General features: G+C 39.3%; 1 protein-coding gene across 4 annotated transcripts in view; it reads right to left on the reverse strand.

Annotated features, from left to right (window-relative positions):
* The window catches only part of KHDRBS2 (KH RNA binding domain containing, signal transduction associated 2), a 621,327-nt gene that overhangs the window by 220,813 nt on the left and 378,240 nt on the right, over positions 1 to 22,274 (reverse strand). For all 4 annotated transcript variants that reach the window (XR_006289433.1, XR_006289434.1, XM_007059891.4 and 1 more), the window contains 2 exons: positions 7,742 to 7,869; positions 1,283 to 1,478 (listed from right to left, as the gene is read on the reverse strand). Coding sequence is in view for 2 of the 4 variants with exons in the window: in XM_007059891.4 (XP_007059953.1) it covers positions 1,283 to 1,478; positions 7,742 to 7,869 (324 nt within the window). In the remaining 2 variants the exon portion in view is untranslated. The remainder of the gene's footprint in view (positions 1 to 1,282; positions 1,479 to 7,741; positions 7,870 to 22,274) is intronic.

A 22,274-nucleotide genomic window follows, 5' to 3' on the forward strand; every position in this document is an offset into this window, starting at 1 on the left:
CCAACCCTGATATTCTGTAATTGTATGATTCTATGACATTGAATATCTTTTACCACATTTCCTTCCTCTGATTTCAGAGATTTTCTAATTTCTGAATTGTCTATAAACTATGTTCTTATTGATTTACCTACTGATAGTTCTATATCACGACTATTGGATGGGGAAGAAATGTTCGTATTACATTTTTAATTACTGTAGTTTAAAAAATCGGACATTATATTTGATAATACTTTCCCTCTATTTGAGTGTTTGTTGTTATCGTGATAGTTTCAGGTGGGAACATTAACAAGGATCATTTGAAAGACCTTATGTTTACAACATAATTATTTTCAATACCTTATTAAATATTTATTATGGCCTCAGTTTTCCTGATGATTGTTTGAATTTGCATGTGTCCTCCTTGTACCCATGATACTCTTAATTTTGAATACAAATAGAGAAAACAATAAACTATAAAAGAATGAAAGAATAGTAATCCAAAGCATAAAAAGTATACACAAAAAATTGCTATTTTTTCCACAAAGGTGCAGCCTTCTATTTTTTAAGAACTAACCTACAATAAAGAATGTCTTTTATATGCTTTTTGGAATAAATATATTACTCATTTGTTAGGCACCCACCTTTCTTGTGTTATTTCAAAAGCCCACTTTGAAAGTTTAGGATAACTTTTTTTAGAATTATAAAAACTAGGCCAGATATGTTTTCAACTGGATTTCTTTTTTATATTTCTGGAAATCAGCATACGTATTTAGAGTGCTATATGTATGCTATATCACCACACATTTTAAAAACACCTTTTGTCAAGAATTCCTAAGTGTTTTATGTATGTAAAATCATATAAGCAACTCAACAAGACAAGTGAATGCATTTTTTTCATAGCACAAATTAAATGCTTAGACAACACTGAATATCAGTCTTCACAACACATGAGCCCAATCTTTTAAGAATATATTGATGAAATAACTTTGTGTGCTTTTCCCATCTCCATTCATTTATATTTAATTATTGCAAAGACATACGCCCATGAAAATATAAAGATAGCTGGGATAACTCAGCCTATTCCTGTCCATAGCTAATACTTGTAAAATTAAAAGATACCATCAAATGATTTCCAGTCACTTAAATCACAGTTTTTCATGCACAGTGTATAACCACCAGTGAAGGGTATGTGGTACAGAGTAGGCATTTATTGGACCTACCCAGTGTCCTCAAATACAGAGGTACCTGTAAGTTGCCAAAGCAGTTTGGCTCATATCAATTATCAAAATATATAGTTACTTACATATTCTTCATAGGCCTCATGTGCTGGAGGAGGGGGTGGTCTGTAGCCTGGGACCGCTGGAGTTCCCCTTGCTCGAGGGGTTGGAACTCCCCTAGCTACAGGAGGAACTGGGAGTGCTCCACGTGTCACTGGTGTCCCTCTAGGTGTTTGGGCACCTCGCCCAGGTGGGGGAGGAGGAATTGCACCCCCACGTCCTCTAAGAGAAACAAAGACGTGAAATTAATATATTGACATGTACTTGAGGTGAGGACATAATTGTTATCCAATCTTAAAGGCTCTTATTCTCTTATCACAGTTTAACACATCACATACCACAAGCTTTTAGCAGCACCTGAGAGTTACACTGCTAAGAGCTTTTAGGATACATCTGAAAATGCCTCAAAAAGGAATATGTCAGTAGGTTTCATGAAAAGGTAATAAGTTGCTGGGGCTGTGCAACCTTTGCACCTGATTCCCTTCTCGCTTACCCTGGTGCAAATCAGAAGTAATTTCATTACATACAGTGGAGTTGCACTGATGTCAAAATAGTGTGAGGAAAGAATGAGGCCTTTCACTTGCAGATCTCAAAGCACTTTACAGTGGTGGGCCATAATTATGATGCTCATTTTACTGCTGGGAAACTTGGCAAACAGAGGTTTAAGCCATATTGGGTATGTCTACATTTCAACGTAAGCCTACAGTTAGAGGAACTCAAGCCAGTGAGTCAACAGTGTGCCCCTGTTGCCAAGAAGGCTAACAGGATTTTGGGCTGTATAAGTAGCGACATTGCCAGCAGATCAAGGGACGTGATCATTCCTCCCTATTCGACATTGGTGAGGCCTCATCTGGAGTACTGTGTCCATCCACAAGAAGGATGTGGAAAAACTGGAAAGAGTCCAGCGGAGGGCAACAAAAATGATTAGAGCACTCGATTTATGAGGAGAGGCTGAGGGAACTGGGATTGTTTAGTCTGCAGAAGAGAAGAATGAGGGGGGATTTGATAGCTGCTTTCAACTACCTGAAAGAGTGTTCCAAAGAGGATGGATCTAGACTGCTCTCAGTGGTAGCAGATGACAGAACAAGGAGTGATGGTCTCAAGTTGCAGTGGGGGAGGTTTAGGTTGGATGTTAGGAAAAACTTTTTCACTAGGAGAGTGGTGAAGCACCGGAATGGGTTACCTAGGGAGGTGGCGGAATCTCCTTCCTTAGAGATTTTCAAGGTCAGGCTTGACAAAGCCCTGGCTGGGATGATTTAGTTGCGGATTGGCCCTGCTTTGAGCAGGGGGTTGGACTAGATGACCTCCTGAGGTCCCTTCCAACCCTGACATTCTATGATTCTATGACCCTGGGTTAGAGAACCCAGGGCTTGAGCATCTGCACTGATTACCAACCCTAGGGTTAACAATTTTCTAACCTAGGCCCAAACCCAGGGCTCCAGCCTCCACACTGCAGTATGTATACGTGAGTCCAACCAACCATATCCCCGACTTCCTAGTGCCCTCCTGAAATGTGGCTGCTCTACCCTGTGCTTGTGGTGGAGTGTGGGAAATCTTGACTGTCCGCCAAACTTACCTTCTCAGTCTTCTCTTCTCCAGATTAAACAAACACATTTTTTTCAAACTTCTCTCATAGGTCATGACCTTCAATCATTTTTGTTGCTCTTCTCTGGACTTTTTCCAGTTTGTCCACATGTTTCCTGAAATGTGGCACTCAGAACTGGACACAATAATTGAGTTGAGGCCTTGTCAGCATGGAGTAGAATGGAAGATTTATGTCTCATGTCTTGCTTACAACACTCCTAATGTATCCCAGAATGTGTTTGCTTTTTTTGCAATGATGTCACACTGTTGACTCATAGTTAGCTGGTGATCCACCGGGACCCCCAGACCCCTTTCCGCAGTACTCCTTCCTAGGCAGTCATTTCTCATTTTGTATGTGTGTTACTGATTGCTCCATCCTAAGTGGAGCACTTTGCATTTGTCCTTATTGAATTTCATCCTTTTTACTTCAGACCATTTCTCTAGAAAGCTATTAGGTTGGTTTGCAAATGCTAAGTATCATTATTATAATACTTAGGTCTACACTTGAAAAATAATGGGGGGTGGGTGCTCAGCACTTCTAAAAATTAGGCCATTACTATTTAGGTGTCTACAGGCCTGACCCAGCTCCAATGACGTCAACGGAGGCTTTTCCATTGACTTCAGTGGGGGACTAGATTGAGCCCTAAATATGGATTTACATGTCTAACTCTAGGCATATACATTTGAAAATTTTGTCCTTAATCCCTGTGTAACTGTATACGAAGAATGTGTGATCCTAAAAGTCTACATCTCATGTGAGCCTGTTTTTCTACAAGTTTCTGCTGCTGATAATGTAGATTCTGAGTAGGTGTGATCTTTCTGCAATGATTTTACATGTTCTAGTCTACTGTGCTTTGCCAAATGACTTGAAGTCCAGCTATTTCATTTGCTGAAATATTTTTTAGAGTTATTCATTGAAAAAACTACCTTACAAAATACAATAGCATTTGTAGGATGTAAATTTGTTAAAGGAAGTCATGGGGCATTCATTGAAGTAAACAGAACTACACTAATTCATAGCAGTTGAGGATCTGGCCCCACATTTCAAATTTGCCATTTGTGTATTTTAATTTCTATTGCTGAAGGGATATTGCCCAAAATGTTATAATGTTTTTCACTTTTTAACTTGAATTCATTGTTTTCAATATTTTCTTCATAGTTTGAAAATGATTAAGCCATCCATGATGAACGGGTTGGAATTCTGGACAAGGAGGAATAGAGAAGAACAATTACTTCACACCATTGAAATGAGATCGCTAAGGCAGAAGCTATGTAAGATAACTTATAGGCTATGCAGTGAAATGGTACAATACATCATCTAGGTAGCCCCCATCATGGAAAAGCTGTGGGAGTATCACCTGAGATGGTTGGGTCATGTGAGATGATGAGACATGGGATATGTTGGTCAGAGTATAAAATCTAGTAATCACGGGACGACGACTAGGAGGAAAACCAGAAAAAAGGTGGTTTGAGACACTGAAGGAGAATATGAACAAGGCCACTGATGGAAGACAGGATGCTGGACTAGATGGACCATTGCCATTCTTATCTTCTTATATCTGTATGCTTGAAAGACAAAGAACATGAGTTGCCAACAACGACAAACAGGACATGGTGAAGGCAAAAAAAAAGAAGTTTGAAAATGTTCTTACCCTTTCTGTTAGAGTCCTTTTCAATTTATCAGACATTGACTTCCTCCCCGCCCCACTTCATATTTTATAAAGTAAAAGCCAATATGGGTCTGCTCTATTTACTTCCTTGTTTGTGACTCAACAGAATCAATTATGTCAGCACTGCCCTGGGAATGGGGTTTGGTAGTCAACTTTTGGTTTCCTTTGTGTGACTTTGCAGTAACAATGTAAAAAAATATTGCATAGACAGTAACTATTGTATTTCCAAAAATTTATTGACAGGATGGTGGACTTTTAAGCTGTATTTAAAGCCTGGGAAAAAAACCCTCACCAGATTGCAGTAGTGGGGAAAGGTGAATTTTGCAAGTTAAACCATTTAACAATATCCTTTAAAATAACTGAAAATTCATGTCCTTTTTTCTGCCTCTTAGTCAAATCAAAGGAATACTATGAGAAGCAAGATCTTAATATGCTGATTTCACATTTTCAATGGCAGGGGCAAAAATCTGCAGAAAAAATGGTGGTGTTGTTTCCATATAATACAGGACAGAGAAGAGATATTGGAACAGTCCAGGAAGAGGTCAGATGGGGCATTCACCCTCCTCAGCAGACACATTCGCCCTCCTTGTCAGACACACAGAAGAACATAAATTGTTGCACAAAAGTCAACATGGCTTCTGTAAAGGAAGATCATGTCTTACTAATCTATGAGAGTTAATAATCTATTAGGGTGTCAACAAACATGTGGACAAGGGGGATCCAGTAGACATAGTATACTTAGATTTCCAGAAAGCCTTTGTCCCTCACCAAAGGCTCTTCTGTAAATTAAGTTGTCATGGGATAAGAGGGAAGATCCTTTCATGGATTGAGAACTGGTTAAAAGACAGGGAACAAAGGGTAGGAATAAATGGTAAATTTTCAGAATGGAGAGTGGTAACTCGTGGTGTTCCCCAAGGGTCAATCCTAGGGCAAATCCTATTGAACTTATTCATAAATGATCTGGAGAAAGGGGTAAACAGTGAGGTGGCAAAGTTTGCAGATGATACTAAACTGCTCAAGATAGTTAAGACCAAAGCAGACTGTGAAGAACTTCAAAAAGTTCTCATAAAACTAAGAGATTGGGCAAGAAAATGGCAAACAAAATTTAATGTGGATAAATGTGAAGTAATGCACATTGGAAAAAAATAACCCCAACTATACATACAATATGATGGGGCTTAATTTAGCTACAGCTGATCAGGAGAAAGATCTTGCAGTCATCGTGGATAGTTCTCTAAAGACATCCACACAGTGTGCAGCTGCAGTCAAAAAAGCAAGCGGGATGTTAGGAATCATTAAAAAAGATATATAGAATAAGAAGAAGAATATCTTATTGCCCTTATATAAATCCATGGTACGCCCACATCTTGAATAGTGCATACAGATGTGGTCCCCTTATCTCTACAAAGATATACTGGCATTAGAAAAGGTTCAGAAAAGGGCAACTAAAATGATTAGGGGTTTGGAACGGGTCCCATATGAGGAGAGATTAAAGAGGCTAGGACTTTTCAGCTTGGAAAAGAGGAGACTAAGGGGGGATATGATAGAGGTATATAAAATCATGAGTGGTGTGGAGAAAGTGAATAAGGAAAAGTTATTTACTTGTTCCCATAATATAAGAACTAGGGGGTCACCAAATTAAATTAATGTGTAGCAGGTTTAAAACAAATAAAAGGAAGTTCTTCTTCACTCAGGGCACAGTCAACCTGTGGAACTCCTTACCTGAGGAGGTTGTGAAGGCTAGGACTATAACAAGGTTTAAAAGAGAACTGGATAAATTCATGGAGGTTAAGTCCATTAATGGATATTAGCCAGGATGGGTAAGGAATGGTGTCCCTAGCCTCTGTTTATCAGAGGGTGGAGATGGATGGCAGGAGAGAGAACACTAGATCATTACTTGTTAGGTTCACTCCCTCTGGGACACCTGGCATTGGCCACTGTTGGTAGACAGGATACTGGGCTGGATGGACCTTTGGTCTGACCAAGTATGGCCGTTCGTATGTTCTAAGAGGTCTGCTCTAATGGTACAGTATCCCAACTACAGTGATATGAGCTGGAGGAGGCAGACCTTAATAAATACAACGCTTTGAGAAAAAAATCAATATAATTTAGTATTTTATCATGTGTAAGAGTGTGCTAAGTGTCTCACAATATGGATATTTAAATGTGATCCCTCCCCCTAATGAACTGAAGGGAGAGTAACAAACAGTATGGGGACCTTTGGGGAACAAAGGACATGGACAACATAAATCAAATAAATGGATTAATGAATATTAGTCAACAACATGATGGATGCAGGAGGTTGAAGTTTCTTTTCTTTTCTTGCTTGCTTGTTTTTTAATTAAAAACAGACCTATATTAAGCTCCATCCAGAAATGAATTTATGTAGGTACAGGGGTCAACCTGGGTTAAAGTATTGCTTTAGATGGCTAATTTCTTGTGGGCTTAAGAGTGGAAGTGGGTCTTAAGGAGCAATACAAGTTAAAACATATAGTGGCCTTGTGAGCAAAGTCAGAGTGATATATAGTTACAGTGAAAACATGAAAATATCATAGAGAATCAGGTAATACTTGGAAGGATTGTGCAAGCCAGTGTAGGGCACAAATTTTAGCTAATCCAATTAGAACTGATACTATATACTGTAAATAACATTATTTGTTTAATAATGTTATCCTTTATGGAATTAACAATGCCTAACAATGTAGCACAGAATGTATTCATTTCATCCATTAGTGAATTTGCAGTGATAATGTCTCAGACCTTCCAATACAGATAAACAGCTCACACTGCAGTGTGTGTGTGTGTGTGTGTGTGTGTGTGTGTGCGTGCGCGCAAAGAGAGTCCTTCATTTTCCTCAATCTGGAGCAGGCTGTATACTCTAATAAGGCTGCTCTGAGTTACACCTGCTGTCAATACCCCAAGATGATTATCTGTTAGTTGGGACTCAACAGGACTTAAATTAGCTCCAGCCATGCTGCCTGTAATAGCGAAACTGACTCTGTCATTGGAGAAATCCCTTACCTTGGATGATTCTTCCACAACCAGATACACTGGCACAGCAAGACTCTGGCAGCATTATGGCCCTAACATCTGTGAATTGTGGGTCATAGACTTGGGACTGAAACAACCACATATCAGTGTTGAGGAGAAATATATTTTGGCTTACTATGTTAATAATCAGATTATAAAGAGCATGTGTGTTTCAACAGGCTGAATAAGAGAACAAAGTACCTTGATGGAGCTGCAGGTGGTACCCGGATTCCTCTTCCACGAATGCCCCGTCCACGTGCTGAATCTTCAGAACCATTCAAGTACGACAATTCTCTCAACTGCTCCTGACGGATTTCATCATTGTAGTCCTGAAAGTTAGAAGACAGAACTGTCTGAAGTTTTGGTGTGTAGATTTGGCCTTCCTGTCAAACCATCCTAAACCTAAACTCTTTGTGGTCACATACACCTTTGCACATGCAAATCACTTCTGTTGCAGTTTTCTGGCACTATCACGTGTGCTGAAATGATAGAAATTATATGTGCAACAACTACTTGTCCCTGATTTGTGTATATATCTGGGGGCTGTGCATGTAGCTTCTAATACTTGGGAGCATTGATGTAAATGTGTTCACAAAGTTATTTACACATTACTTATCACAGATTGTAAATCTGTATTTTGAGAGCTACGGTGTATGAAGGGCAAATGTAAAAGGGTGTTCACATACTATGGTGCTGATCTCAAATAGTGTAGTGGCATAAAAAATCTAGTAATATACATCATTTCTGGGGTATTTCTTAATTGCTTATTTTTAAAAATCCCTGTCTTCTACTATCTATTCCAAAACACAGACTCCATTTTGACATTATTCCCTGGCAAATTAAATTGGATCAACCTGACTGATAATTTAATCATGCCTACCAGTGAATGTAGGAGTATTAAGTTGAACCTCCACTTCCATACATCTTTACTTAATTTTTCTCCTGAGTAAAAACAGACTTTATGTTACTCCATATATCTTCTTAGCAGAAGAGCTAAATTGAGCTCTCTTTAGAGCACAGAAATGGCACTGCTAAGTAATAAACTCGTATCTCATGATACAAGGAAGACCCACTTAGCCGAAATCTTAGAGAACCAACTCCACAGCATTCCTAGCTTTTTCTGGATAGTAAGCAGATCAAATGAATTTCAGTTTTTACTGATACAATATTATATAACATGGCCATCACAGACATTTTTTATTTAGTCTACAGTATTTATTTTCTTAGTCTTAAGCAGAATTCCCTTTTTCTCTAACTCCCTTGCTTTTGTAGCTAACTCTTGTGCTTGCTGCTAAGGGTATAAAATTCTAATGCAGTTGCTGGCTTTCTGACAATAGAGTGTGCAACAGTTAATTAGTATTTCAAACCAGAAAAGATTATTGAATTTCAACCCTCCAGTTTTTCCATCCTTGAGGAAGCAACTGATCTGACAAATAACAGCATTGACTGGCAGATGAGGATCAGAAAACACAGCCTGGAGTATACCACAAGTGACACTTCTTTTTAGCAGAGGTTAAAAAAAAATCCTAGCAGTCATTTGTGTACATAATTAGTACTCCATTCACTGATTGAGATCCACAAGCCAGTCAATAGACACATGGAACCAAGACTCTGCTCCTTCCCTACCCTTCCCCACACTAGCCTTGCCTACCATCCAAGGAGGGAGTAAGCCATCCTGTAGCCCTCCTCTATTCCTGAGAGTTTGGAGCCAAGATCTAGGTAGTCTGCTTAGGGACATAAGGGGGATTCTTACTTCCTTGTAAGAGATTGTACCCCAGAACACAATCTAACACTAAATTTCCTGTGAGCAGCACTATAATAAAACATATTAATGGAATTCTAACTTTAAAGGAAAACATCCTTTTACTATTATTATTAAAATCAAGCCCAAATAATGGTTGGCAGGTGACACCATGCCCCAAATCTTATTGCACAGTGTTCCCTCATTATGTCATTAGTGGTATTACACCAAAGCATCCTGCTAGATCAACCTACTGTGTAGTAGATGGTAGAAAAACTACACATAGCATCCAACAGGTAACATTTACAGATATAACCAGACATCTTCCACTGTCTATTGAGCAATGTTATGCTAACCACTTGTGATGATGACAGTTTATTTCAACATTAAGACATCAACCTAGACTATTTGGTTTGCTCCTGAATTCCCAGAGAAATGCTGAGGGGTCTCAAGCACAAACATGAATTAACCTTATCCAAAATAAAAGGCAAGTTGGGATGGAAGGAATGGAAAAGACAGTGAGGCAGGGAGGCTGACACATTCTGGGATACTGCTTAAAAGTATCCCTACCAAGAGACATAGCTGTGCAAAAAGAAAGCTCCTCAACTCAACTGGTATCAAAACCTGTAGCTAATGTATTTGGAAGGATATCCTGAAAGAGAGTGATTTTAAAAGTTAGAAATTCTACAGAGATCATTTATCATGTGTGCCCTTTACAAAGCCTAATAAAAAATGTAATCTTCTAAACCTGAAGTCTGAAATTTTAGACTGTGATGCTTACTTCAACTCCCTCATTAAATAGGAATTTAGCACTGAATTAATCTTTCATAACTACTACATGAGTCCAGCTAGCAATAGAGTATCTGCTGAATATTTAATTGTAGCTGAGTTCAGTGCCTAGCATTTGAGGAAAAATTATGCTGCTGATGCATCAGATACACCTAATCCCAAGTGTATATACACGAGTGAACACAAAATGTTGCACATAAGACATACCTGTACTGAACAAAGAATAATGAGGTATTTACATACTTTATATAGCATTTTAGAAAACCCTCACCCCCACATGAAAATAGACTCCCGAGTGATAGGTGTTTTGTCCGGTACTAGTCTTTTTTTCACTAATTGTGAAATCTCTTCTCTGATAATCTAATTTAATCTATATCTTTTCCTGACAGATCGATGTTGTTTATATCAGTAAAATATTACGGATGTCCAGTCAGTCTGTCTCACTAAGAACGATAATAAGAGTACCATCTACTTTATGATAGAAATGATGGACATTTGCTTAAACACTAGACACCTGAATACTTAGGCTTCTACACGGGTACGTTGACTTTCAAAGGTTCTGAAAATTCCAGCACATTCAAAAGGACTCAGTATTTCTGTAAATCGGGCCACATAAATGTCTATATGTGGATTAATAGGAAAAAGACATGAATGTTTGATCACTGACTTTAGCAATCACTCACTCATGAAGTGTATGAACACAGTTGTCTAAAACTATCAAAATAATTTATTTGATAATCACATCACAGCTAAGAACATGTGAACCCATTTAAATTGAATAAGAACCAATCAAAGCATGTACCTAAAACTCAACCAAACCTCTTTGAAGATTTAAAAAAAAAATCTTAGTAGATCTTGAAACTTGCACACTGAGAGGTTCCCCAAACCTCTCTTTTATTCATTCTGCACCTAATAAGATACTATTACTCACATTCACTACACAGCTAAATTAGCCAGGCATGCATGTGCAGCCTAGCCTACCTTTCACTATAAATATTGGTAAAACTAGACTAGCAAGCAGAGCTCTTGATTCTGCAAACACCTATCTACTAGTACCTAGCAGCCAAGTCACTTGACCTCTCTTAGCCTTATCCTCTGTTGAAAAAAGTGTCTGAGAAATAATGCTTTGTACAGAGCTATTTCATCTTCAGATCTCAAAGGCCTTTACAAAATTAAGCATCAGTAGCCTCATTTTACAGCTGGCCTAAATATGGGGGTTTTAAACAATTTGTAAGAGAAGTATCGCAATCTAGTGTATTAGGTATAAGGGGAGCAAAATCACGAAGTCAGACTTAAATGTGAAGAGGCTGTCACTTCGCCACAATAAATTAAACACCTTCAGAGCCAGGAATAGAAATCTAGTCTTACATCTCCAAAAACAGAGACCCCTATTGCACAAGCCAATAAAAAGCCCCTCTTAGCTACAGAATATTCTTTTGCAGCTTTATACAGCCAATAGAGAGCAACATGTTTACATACACGTTTAGTGACCAATTCTGTGTTATTCCATTCTTGTGCTCAGCAGAGAAATAGGAGAAAAAGGGAAAGATGGATTTGCACTGCCTATATTCCTAGGCTATGATGGGGCCTGCCAGCTTCCAGAATAACTTATAACAGCTTCAGGGCTCCATTGGATATTCCATTCAACTGTCTTAACCATTCCGTAGCTGAAGGAAGAGGGAACCAGCCCACCCTTGCCAATGGGTGCAGCCTGCGTGTATGTGGCCTACATCTTCTAAATGGCCACAACAGCAAAGCAGGGAGTCACAAAGGCACCACATATAGTCATTAGCAGTACATCTGATCACTGCCCATCTGAAGTGATTGGGCTTTACATAAAGATGGTGTGGAAGGTAAAACCAGGGGGCTGTCACAAGATAGGTATTGGCTATGTTTGAAACTTGTTCTTGACATCAAGTAGGCCACCAGGTAGAGATATTGAGATTCCTTAGTGCAGGGGTTCTCAATCAAGGGTGCGTGTACACAGAGGTCTGCCAGAGGTACATCAATTCATCTAGATATTTGTCTAGTTTTACAACAGCCTGCATAGAAACCTCTAGCAAAGTCAGTACCAACTAAAATTTCATACAGACAATGACTTGTTTATGCTGCTCTATATACTATACACTGAAATGTAAGTACAATATTTATAATCCAATTGACTTATTTTATAATTATATGGTAAAAATGAGAAAGTAAGCAATATTTCAGTAATAGAGTGCTGTGACACTTCTGTATTTTTTTTGTCTGATTTTGTAAGCCAGTAGTTTTAAAGTGAGGTGAAACCTGGGGCACGCAAGACAAATCAGACTCCTGAAAGGGGTACAGTAGTCTGGAAAGGTTGAGAACCACTGGGGGAATTGTCCAAACAGGGTGTCTTGAGCAAAGATGGTGGCTCAGTGGATTAAACACATCCTTAAACAGAGATAGATGTTGCATGTCTTGCTTTAAGGAACAAATTCTGCAGATAATAACTAACAAATTAGCTGACAGGAGCACTGTATCTAATTCCTACATAAAAGAAAGAAAATTTAATAAATATTAGATTCACTCAGCTCTAATACTAACATGTTCTGACATCTGTTGACAGGTCACTTAATGGACGCTGGTTAGGTTTAAAATTTTAATGTATATTCTTACTTTTTTTTTTTTTTACTAACTCTGTGGAGAGAGAGACCCTGTTCTATCCCAGCTCTGGGAGGAGAGTGGGGGCAGTGTGATATAGCGGGGCAGATACATTTGGGTTATATATAAGATCAGAATGGTCATACTGGGCAAGGGTCCATCTAGCCCAGCATCCTGTCTTCCAACAGTGGCCAATGCCAGGGGTTTCAGAGGGAATGAACAGAACAGGTAATCATCGAGTGATCCATCCCATCATCCACTCCCAGCTTCTGGCAATCAGAGGCTAGAGACACCCAGAACCTGGTGTTGCATCCCTGCCCGTCCAGGCTAATAGCCATTGATGGACCTATTTTCCATGAACGTATCTAGTTCTTTTTTGAACCCTGTTATAGTTTTGGTCTTCACAACATCCCCTGGCAAATAATTCCACAGGTTGACTGTAAAAAAAAACTTTCTTTTGTTTTAAATCTGCTGCCTATAAATTTCATTGGGTTACCCTAGTTCTTGTATTATATGAAGGAGTAAATAACATTTCCTTTTTCAATTTTTCCAGACCATTCATGATTTCATAGCCCTCAATCATATCCTCCCTTAGTCATCTGTTTTCCAAGCTGAAAAGTCCCAGTCTTTTTAATCTTTCCTCATACAGCAGCTATTCCATAACCCTAATAATTTCTGTTGCCCTTCTCTGTATCTTTTCCAAATCCAATATAGATTTTTTCAGATGGGGTGACCAAATCTGCATGCAGTATTCAATATGTGGGCATATCATGGATTTATATAGAGACAATATGATATTTTCTGTCTTCTTATCTATCCCTTTCCTAATGATTCCCAATATTGTGTTACCCTTTTTGATTGCCATTTCACATTGAGTGGATGTTTTCAGAGAATTATCCACAACGACTCCAAGGTCTCTTTCTTGACGGGTAACAGCTAATTTAGACCCCACCATTTTGTATGTATAGTTGGGATTATATTTTGCCATGTGCATTACTTTTGCATTTATCAACATTGAATTTCACCTGCCATTTTGTTGTTCAGTCACCGGTTTTGTTAGGTCCCTTTGTAACTCTTTGCAGTCTGCCTGGGACTTAACTATCTTGAGTAATTTTGAATCATCTGCAAATTTTGCCACCTCACTGTTTACCACTTTTTCTAGATCATTTATGAATATATTGAACAGCACTTGTCCTCGTACAGACCCCCGGGGGACACCACTATTTACCTCTCTCCATTGTGAAAACTGACCATTTTTTCCTCCCCTTTGTTTCCCATCTTTTAACTGGAGTGCCTGGCAATGCTTTCAGGATCATCTAAGGATCTTTAATTTAATGACAAGCCTTTTGTTATCTTAATCACCCTGCCTCTGTTTATAAAAAAAACCTCCCTGTCCCAAGGGGGAAGCTGGGAGCACAGAACTCACCACATATCACACTCAAGCTGTGTTGCAGTTAAGAGCTCCATCTGAGGCTGAGGTGTGCACTGTGAGCAGACCTCTGGTATGAAATTCAGGGGGGCAAGAACCACCCCCCCCCATGGCAGTAAAGCAGGGGGAGTTGATGTTGGACAGAACCAGCAGTCAGGCCAGGTTTGTTATGTCTCATGGTACCTGTTATATGCATGGTGTCACTAGGCTGCATGTCTACTAGTCCCAGGTGAAGAGAGCTATGCCACACTGGAGGAGCACAATACCAAATAATTGCACAAGGTAAGCTCAGAATGTCTTAGACTCTGCACACTGGCTCCTCACGTGGAACTGACTAGTTTGCTGATCAGGTTGTTCCTTGTCTTTATTTTCAGTGAGGTTTTAGTAGTTGTTCCTTGAAAGTCAGGGTACAGTCCAGTTTAACAAATAGATACACAGGTATTTGGTCATGGTCCAGCTGTGTCCATTCACAAAGATGTTAAGATGTTTGTAGGCCTTCATGTGGCATAGATGGAAGCAACTGGAAACTTTTTGGTATGAGGTTTAAGTCTCCATCTTTTACAATAATGGGCCATCTTCATGTCAGCATCAGGACTTCTTCTACATGACTGAAATCCTGCTCCTGTACTGTTGAACAGATGTCTGTGTAAATAAAACTCCTCACAGTGGTGCAGGAAAGGCCACTTGTAAAGAGGTTGAAAAGTGTCAGTGCTAGAACTGAGCCCTGAGGCAGACCATTGTTCTTGGACTTCCAGGTGCTGTTTATTTGGAAGACAAAAACAAACAAACAAAATATGGAGTTGATGGCTTTTCAGCAATAGCTCCTACCAAAGTGGATTGTCATGGCTGTGGACCAATGACAGTTTGTAGGCCAGATTGTGTCATATGCAGCAGTAAAATCTAGGATTTCTGCATCTATCTCTGCCTGGACGGGAAGCCATTCTTGATGTAGGTGGTGAAATGCCAGCACTTATCACAGGTCTTATGGTTTTATCTAAAATCTGCTTGTTCTACTCTCAGGATATCATCAATTCAGTATATCAGTCCTACCTGTCCCACCATCTTTGGGTAAATCTCCTTCACTTCAGATGTGCAGTGATCAGACATCATGGGCAGTTCTTTGAAGGATAAGCCTTTCAATTAATCTGTACATGCAGCTTAGCAAAGAATATTCCCTTTAACTCCCTCTGTTGTCTTGGGGCCTCCTGTAGATAAGAGCTACAAAATTTGGAGTGCTGGAGTAGCTGACACCTCATGTATCCTTTATTTGTCACATGAAAGCACTGTACTGTACAATTAACTGCAATGACAACTTAGAATTGGAGGAGAAGGTTAATTTATTTTACTTTGATTGCATTTACTTATTTTCCATAGTGCCCCAGCGGGGGACCCCACAACCACAGTCCAAAGTCCCAAATCTGGAAGGTACAGGTGTGTATTCTAACTTTACTAGACTTCTGAACCTTTGGAAGGTAATATATTACAAAAAATTTGTCGGCACTAGCTTTTTTATTACATGTTAAAGTTTTAAGAGTACACCATTGACAAACTAGCAATGTTAAATTCAACCCTATCTTCACCTGAAGCATGAGATGAATGGACTTTTCATATTGTAAAGAATAAATGTTTTGATAGAACGGGATTTCATTTTCACAGAGCAACAAAATGTAATAAAAGCTTTATAAGACTGAATCACCTTTATACTTGATTTTTCCACATACAAATTCGCATCTGTTTCTTTTGCAATAGAGATCAATTACATCATTTGGAATCAGCACAGCTGCAATTGTTCAATACAACTTTATACTCCATGTCTTTAATAATAATTGAAGGCTCAAGATATAATATCCGATACCTCTGTGGTTGAGATATCTCATCCAGCCAAAAAATGAATACAAAGTTCAGCAGAACTGTGGGAGCTGGTTTTAGCCCAACTTGCATGGTATCCAATAGTGGTAGCATATGACCTTAACAACACACAGAGAAGCTAAAAGTAGACAGCTGTTTTCATATCCCTAGACAAGACTCATGCTCTCTCAAGGCATATTTAATGTGTATGTCTGGTCTTTTGGTTACCTACACTCATGCCCATCTGTTAGGATGGCATTATGCCGATTCCCAGATTGGTCCAATTATTTTGCTAGAACATAGGTGCCAGGTAATGATGGATTTAGATGGACAGCCTGCAGAGCACCACAAATGATGATCCTTCTGCCAAATGTCCTCTTCTCTGACTGTCGTATCATATTAGTGCCACATGCCTCTGTACAGTTGATCATATATGTCAGCACGTATGTAAAAGCAGTTGGAGTACATGCAGACAAGTACTCCAAAAAATAGTCAAAAACATGAATATAAGCTCCTGAGCTCAGGACAGAAACTGCATTTCAACTACTAGGTGAAAGGGGCCTGGCCCTACCAAAATCACAGTCCATTTTTTGTAAATTTCATGGTCATCGCATTTTAAAAATATTGAATTTCAAGCTTTCAGATATTTACATTTTAAATTTCACAGTGTTGTAACAAACCATGAATATGTATCTAAAAACAACAAAATATAAACATGTAAACCCAATGATGACTCCCTCTCCAAAAGTGACAATCTCCCATATCTCTGGCTATCCAGTTCTGAAGGCAGTGCAGAAGTAAGGGTGGCAATACCACAACCACCCTACAATAACCTTGTTATCCCCTTTTGGGTCAGGAACCCCAGTTTGAGAAATGCTGCTCTAGGGTAAAACTACACAAAACACCAGATTTCATGAGAGAGATCAGATGTCATGGTCAGTGACATGTTTTTCACGGCCATGAATTTGGTAGGGCCCTCGGCATAACCCACACTAATAAATATTGTGCCACTTCACACACAACACAAACAAAAAATAGTGAGTGTCTACCTGCTTACTGTCTGTCTGTGGGATAAAATTAAAGATCAAAACCACATAAAACAGACGATACACATCTCAGTCTCCATCAGAACGTGTTTTGACCAATGAGTTTGCGCCTATAAATGCCTATTGGCAGAATGCAAGCAGATATAAGCCAGAGTCATGTATGCTTCATTTTGACAGCTGGGGGATTTGTCAGCTTGCCACAGACTGCACTAACTCTAGTGTGGATGTCATTTTTCTCTTTAAGCATGCACAATTAAATATGCCTGGCATCGTCAGCACAGGACACCATACTTTACAGGCATCAAGGAAGGGAGAGGTGACATCTTGCTTCTCAGCAGTGAGAGGGAAGTTGCCAATGTCTTGAATGCAAGTTCTGTGTGGGTATTTCCATGAAATTTGGTCCAGCAATATGAGATTAGTCATTGCTACAACAGAGCTAAAGGAGCCTCAAGGAGTACTGATATTCAAAATGATTAATTTTTAAACTAAATAATGCATTTAAATATCTGCTCAGAAGATTATTACAGTCAGGAAGTTTTTCCTAATGTCCAACCTAAACCTCTCTTGCTGTAATTAAAGCCCATTGCTTCTTGTGCTATCCTCAGAGGTTAAGGAGAACAATTTTTCACCCTCCTCCTTGTAAGAACCTTTTTATATACTTGAAAACTATGCCCACCCCCACCCCCCGCAGTCTTCTCTTCTCCAGACCAAACAAACCCAAGTTTTTCAATCTTTCCTCATAGGTCACGTTTTCCAGATCTTTAATAATTTTTGTTGCTCTCCTCTGGACTTTCTCCAATTTGTCCACACATTTCCTAAAATGTGGCACACAGAACTGGACACAATAATCCACTGACGTCTTATAAGTGTGAAGTAGAGTAGAAGAATTACTTCTCGTGTCTTGCTTACAACTCTCCTGCTGATACTTCCCAGAATGATGTTCGCTTTTTTTGAAACAGTGTTTCACTGTAGACTCATATTTAGCTTGGGACTAGAACCCCCAGATCCCTTTACCATTTTGTATGTGTGCAATTGATTGTTCCTTCTTCAGTGGAATACTGTGCATTTGTCCTTATCGTTTTTCATCTTATTTATTTCAGACCATTTCTCCAGTTTGTCCAGATCATTTTGAATTTTAATCCTATCCTCCAAAGCACTTGCAATCCCTCCCAACTCGGTATTGTCCACAAACTTTATAAGTGTTCTCTCTATATGGCATTATCTAAATCATAGATGAAGATATGGAACCAAACCGGACCCAGAACTGATCCCTGTGGGACTCCAATCAATATGCCCTTCCAGCTTGACTGTGAACTACTGATTACTTTCTGGGAACAGTTTTTCAACTAGTTATGCAACCACCTTATAGTAGCTCCATCTAGGCTATATTCCCCTAGTTTGTTTATGAGAAGGTCATGCAAGACAATATTAAAAGCCTTACTAAAGTCAAAATATACCACATCTACCACTTCCCCACTATCCACAAAGTTTGTTACTCTGTCAAAGAAAGCTATTAGGTTGCTCTGACATGATTGGTTCTTGACAAATGCATATTGGCTCTTACTTTTCACCTTATCATCATCTAGGTGGTTGCAAATTGATTGCTATTCCCCTTTTTATAGACTGACACTATATTTGCCCTCTTCCAGTCCTCTGGAATCTCTCCTGCCTTCCATGAGTTTTCAAAGATCATTGCCAATGGCTCATTCATCTCCTCAGTGAGGTCCTTAAGTATTCTAAGATATATTTTAGCAGACCTGCCAACTTGAAGACATCTAACTTGTCTAAGTATTTTTTAACTTCTTTCCAGTTTTAGCCTCAGATCCTACCTCATTTTCACTGCATTCACTATGTTAGATGTTTGATCACTACTAACCTTTTTGGTGAAAACTGAAACAAAAAAGTCATTTAGCACTTCCGCCATTTCCACATTTTCTGTTATTGTCTTTCCCCCTTATTGAGTAATGGACTTTCTCTGGCCTTGGTCTTCCTCTTGTTTCTACTGTATTGGTAGAATATTTTCATGTTACCCTTTATGTCTCTCACTAGTTTAATCTCATATTACATTTGAAAACCTTTCGGCAATCAAGAGCAAATTTCAGAGATTCACCTCAGCTTTGCTCCATTTTTCACCTTTGCCCTCTCCACTTACCCACAGGCCCAAAGACACACATTGCCTTAGAGCTGACTTCTGAAGCTGACTTCAGCTCCTCCTGCTGATGGTTATATTGTGCCATCTAAGTCAGCCAGCCTCCCCAGTCACATAGCGGTTCTGGATTAACCATTAGGAACAAAAGGCCTGTGCCTAGGTCTGCCAGCTGTGGGATCATGTAAGGGCATCAATGATATTAATACAGAGTATGCTTGAAGGATGATGAGGCCATCTACTCCTAAAGGGGTTTTCAAGGAGCCCCCCCTCACCCCAGCTGCTCAGATATCCACCTGGAGATAAGAGGCCCTATTATTCATCTTCCTGTGGCTATTGAGTGGGCCCAAGATGCTTCTGCTCCACAGATGGCTAGGGAGGGATGTGTGGCTACCACTGTTGCTCTTCAGATGACAGATGAGAAGGGAGGTCCCAGATGCTGCAACTACTGTTAGATTAATATATCTTGAGGCCAGAAGTGGTCATCTAGTCTGACATCCTGCAAAACAGAGGCCCCAGAACCTTAGTCATTAATTCCTGCATCAAGCCTCTTGTTGAACTACAGTGCATGTTTCAGAATGACATCCTGTCTCATTTTAAAGACTACAAGTGATGGAAAAAATATCATATCATTGGTAATCTATTCCAATGGTTAATTATCAAATGTGTACTTTATTTCTAGTCCGAATTTTCCTAACTTCAACTAACAGAGATAAGAGACAAAAACGACATTTGAGAGACAATGAAAATAGGAAGAGGAGGAGGGAGAAATTCATAAATGTTAGGCCAGGAGTGATCATTGTGATCTCCTAGTATGGCTTCCTGCATAATACACCACTGAATTTCACTCAGTAATTTCTGCCTTGATCTGAACAATTTGTGACTGAAACTATAGGATCTCTGAGAGTGGAGATCCTTAAAGATTTAGCTGACGGAAAAGACAGGGGTAAGCAAGGAAACTGGGACACCAAACCAAGGGATGTAAATTGAGCAGAGCTGTGGCTGGAGGAGCAGTGACGTGATGACAGCACCTTACAACTTAAAAATATGATGTATGCTAGTTTGTCTGTATGTAGTCAACTGACTGTACAAGTATTTGTGATTTATTTCCAGAGCATGTTATTCCATTTAAAAAAAAAAATATCAGTGCAGACCAGCTGGCTTCAACCAACTCTTTCTTCTTGTACTCCTACTCTCCATCTTTCATTTTTGACTCCTCACACAGAAGTCCCTTTCTTTATTCACATGCCTCCATTAGGCACACTTCTGTGAAGTCTTTTCATGATAACCCAGTTATGACAGGAACTGAATTATTTTAAGTATGTAAAATATAAATCCCAAACCCAACAGCAGACATGGAACAAAAGCAACTGATATACAACACCTATGCACCTTTTGTTTATTGTGTATTATTCTCCTTTCTTTCTTTTAATGGGACTTAGGTGCCTAACTCACTTTGGCGCTTTTGAAAATCCCACTAGGAATCTAATTGCATCTATATGTGCTTAAATACCTTTTAAAATATGGTCCTAAGTCACTTGGGTGCTTTTGAAAATTTTACCCCTAGTATCTTATCTGCCAATTTTACTGCAGCGTTTTTACTGTACTCTGAGCTGCTATTTCCAGAGCATTTCCCACAGTAATTCTATATCTCTTCTTTGTTCAGTACGTGCTTTTTCTCTCTCTCACACATACACACTTTAAATTAATTAAGTAGAGGTGCAGAGTTGACAGAAGAGAGGGAAATAACCAATCAGGAATTGAGGATGAGTAAGAAAAAGCAGTGTCAACAAACAGAAATATTGGTCTGGCTGATGCAGCAAAGATTATTTGGACTGAAGTAAACAATTTAATAAGAGAAAAGTGATTTTTGCATATTGAAATACACCACCCATACAGTATGTGAAGTCAGCCAAATATTTCTTTTCCCTCTCCACAGATAATGCCTGTTAGAAAGGCCAATGAAACAATTCAGATTATTTCAGCTATCTACACACTGACTGAGAAAACTAAGGAAGGAAGTTGTGGTAGGCTGTGTTAACACCATACTTATCTAGTGCAAGAAGGATTTAATAGTCTCTCCTTGAAAAGGACTGAGACCATCCCATCTCCACAAAACCTGTCAGTAATATCAAACCCAGGGAGAGGTTTCTCAAGGAGGGCATAGAAAAGGAGAAAGTGGTCTTCTGACATGGGCTGCCTTGATGGAGGGATTTATATTGAGGCAGAAAGGACCTGATGGTGGACTGAGACACTAAATCTGGGGAGCAAGCTTAGACTGGACTTTGTTTTCTTATTGTCTTTTCCGACAAACAAATGAACAAACACCACGCAGGAAGTCTGAGTTATCTTACATGGGGTATATGTTTTAGAGCAGTTACCTGTGCACAGAAGTAGTGCAGGGTTGAATTCTTGCACTGTATATTAACGACAGCCAAGTCAAAGGCTATTCTGGATCATTTAGACAGTTGGCTTCTTGCGCAAGGGCCACCTTGTAGAGGCCTGAGCCCATTACAAGACACAATGGTAACAGTTTATACTAATGGTGTTAATAGTCATACATAGTAAAATTCAGAAATAATCCAGGTCTGATCAATAAAACCAAAGGTGGAGACCATTTTAGATTTAATGATCATCTAATCAGGTACAAAATGCTGGTCACTGTTTCTATAAAGGGCAATAGGGGCTCTTCTGCCAAATATGGAGTTTGCAGGATTGGGTCCTATTGCAGTAATAGTGTTCTGGATTTATCAGAGTAGATTTTGTAGAAATGCAAGCTGAGATAAAGAAAAATAGCTGGCATTTAAATAATAATACTGTTACTCCCTCTTCCGGCATTATGTTATCCTTTCTTCCAGGACCATTGCTGAGCAGTAGCAGATATTGGTGTCTTGCAGTCTACTTCCCAGTAGAGGAAAAATCAGAGACATAGGCTAATCTACACCGGGGTGTGTGTGTGTGTGAGATCGATCTAAGTTACGCAACTTCAGCTATGTGAATAACATAGCTGAAGTCGACGAACTTAGATATACTCACCGCGGTGTCTTCACTGCAGTGAGTCAACAGCTGACGCTCCCCCGATTCCACATCTCACTCTGGTGGAATACCGG

Source organism: Chelonia mydas, chromosome 3, assembly GCF_015237465.2.
Source record: "Chelonia mydas isolate rCheMyd1 chromosome 3, rCheMyd1.pri.v2, whole genome shotgun sequence".
NCBI lineage: Eukaryota > Metazoa > Chordata > Testudines > Cheloniidae > Chelonia > Chelonia mydas.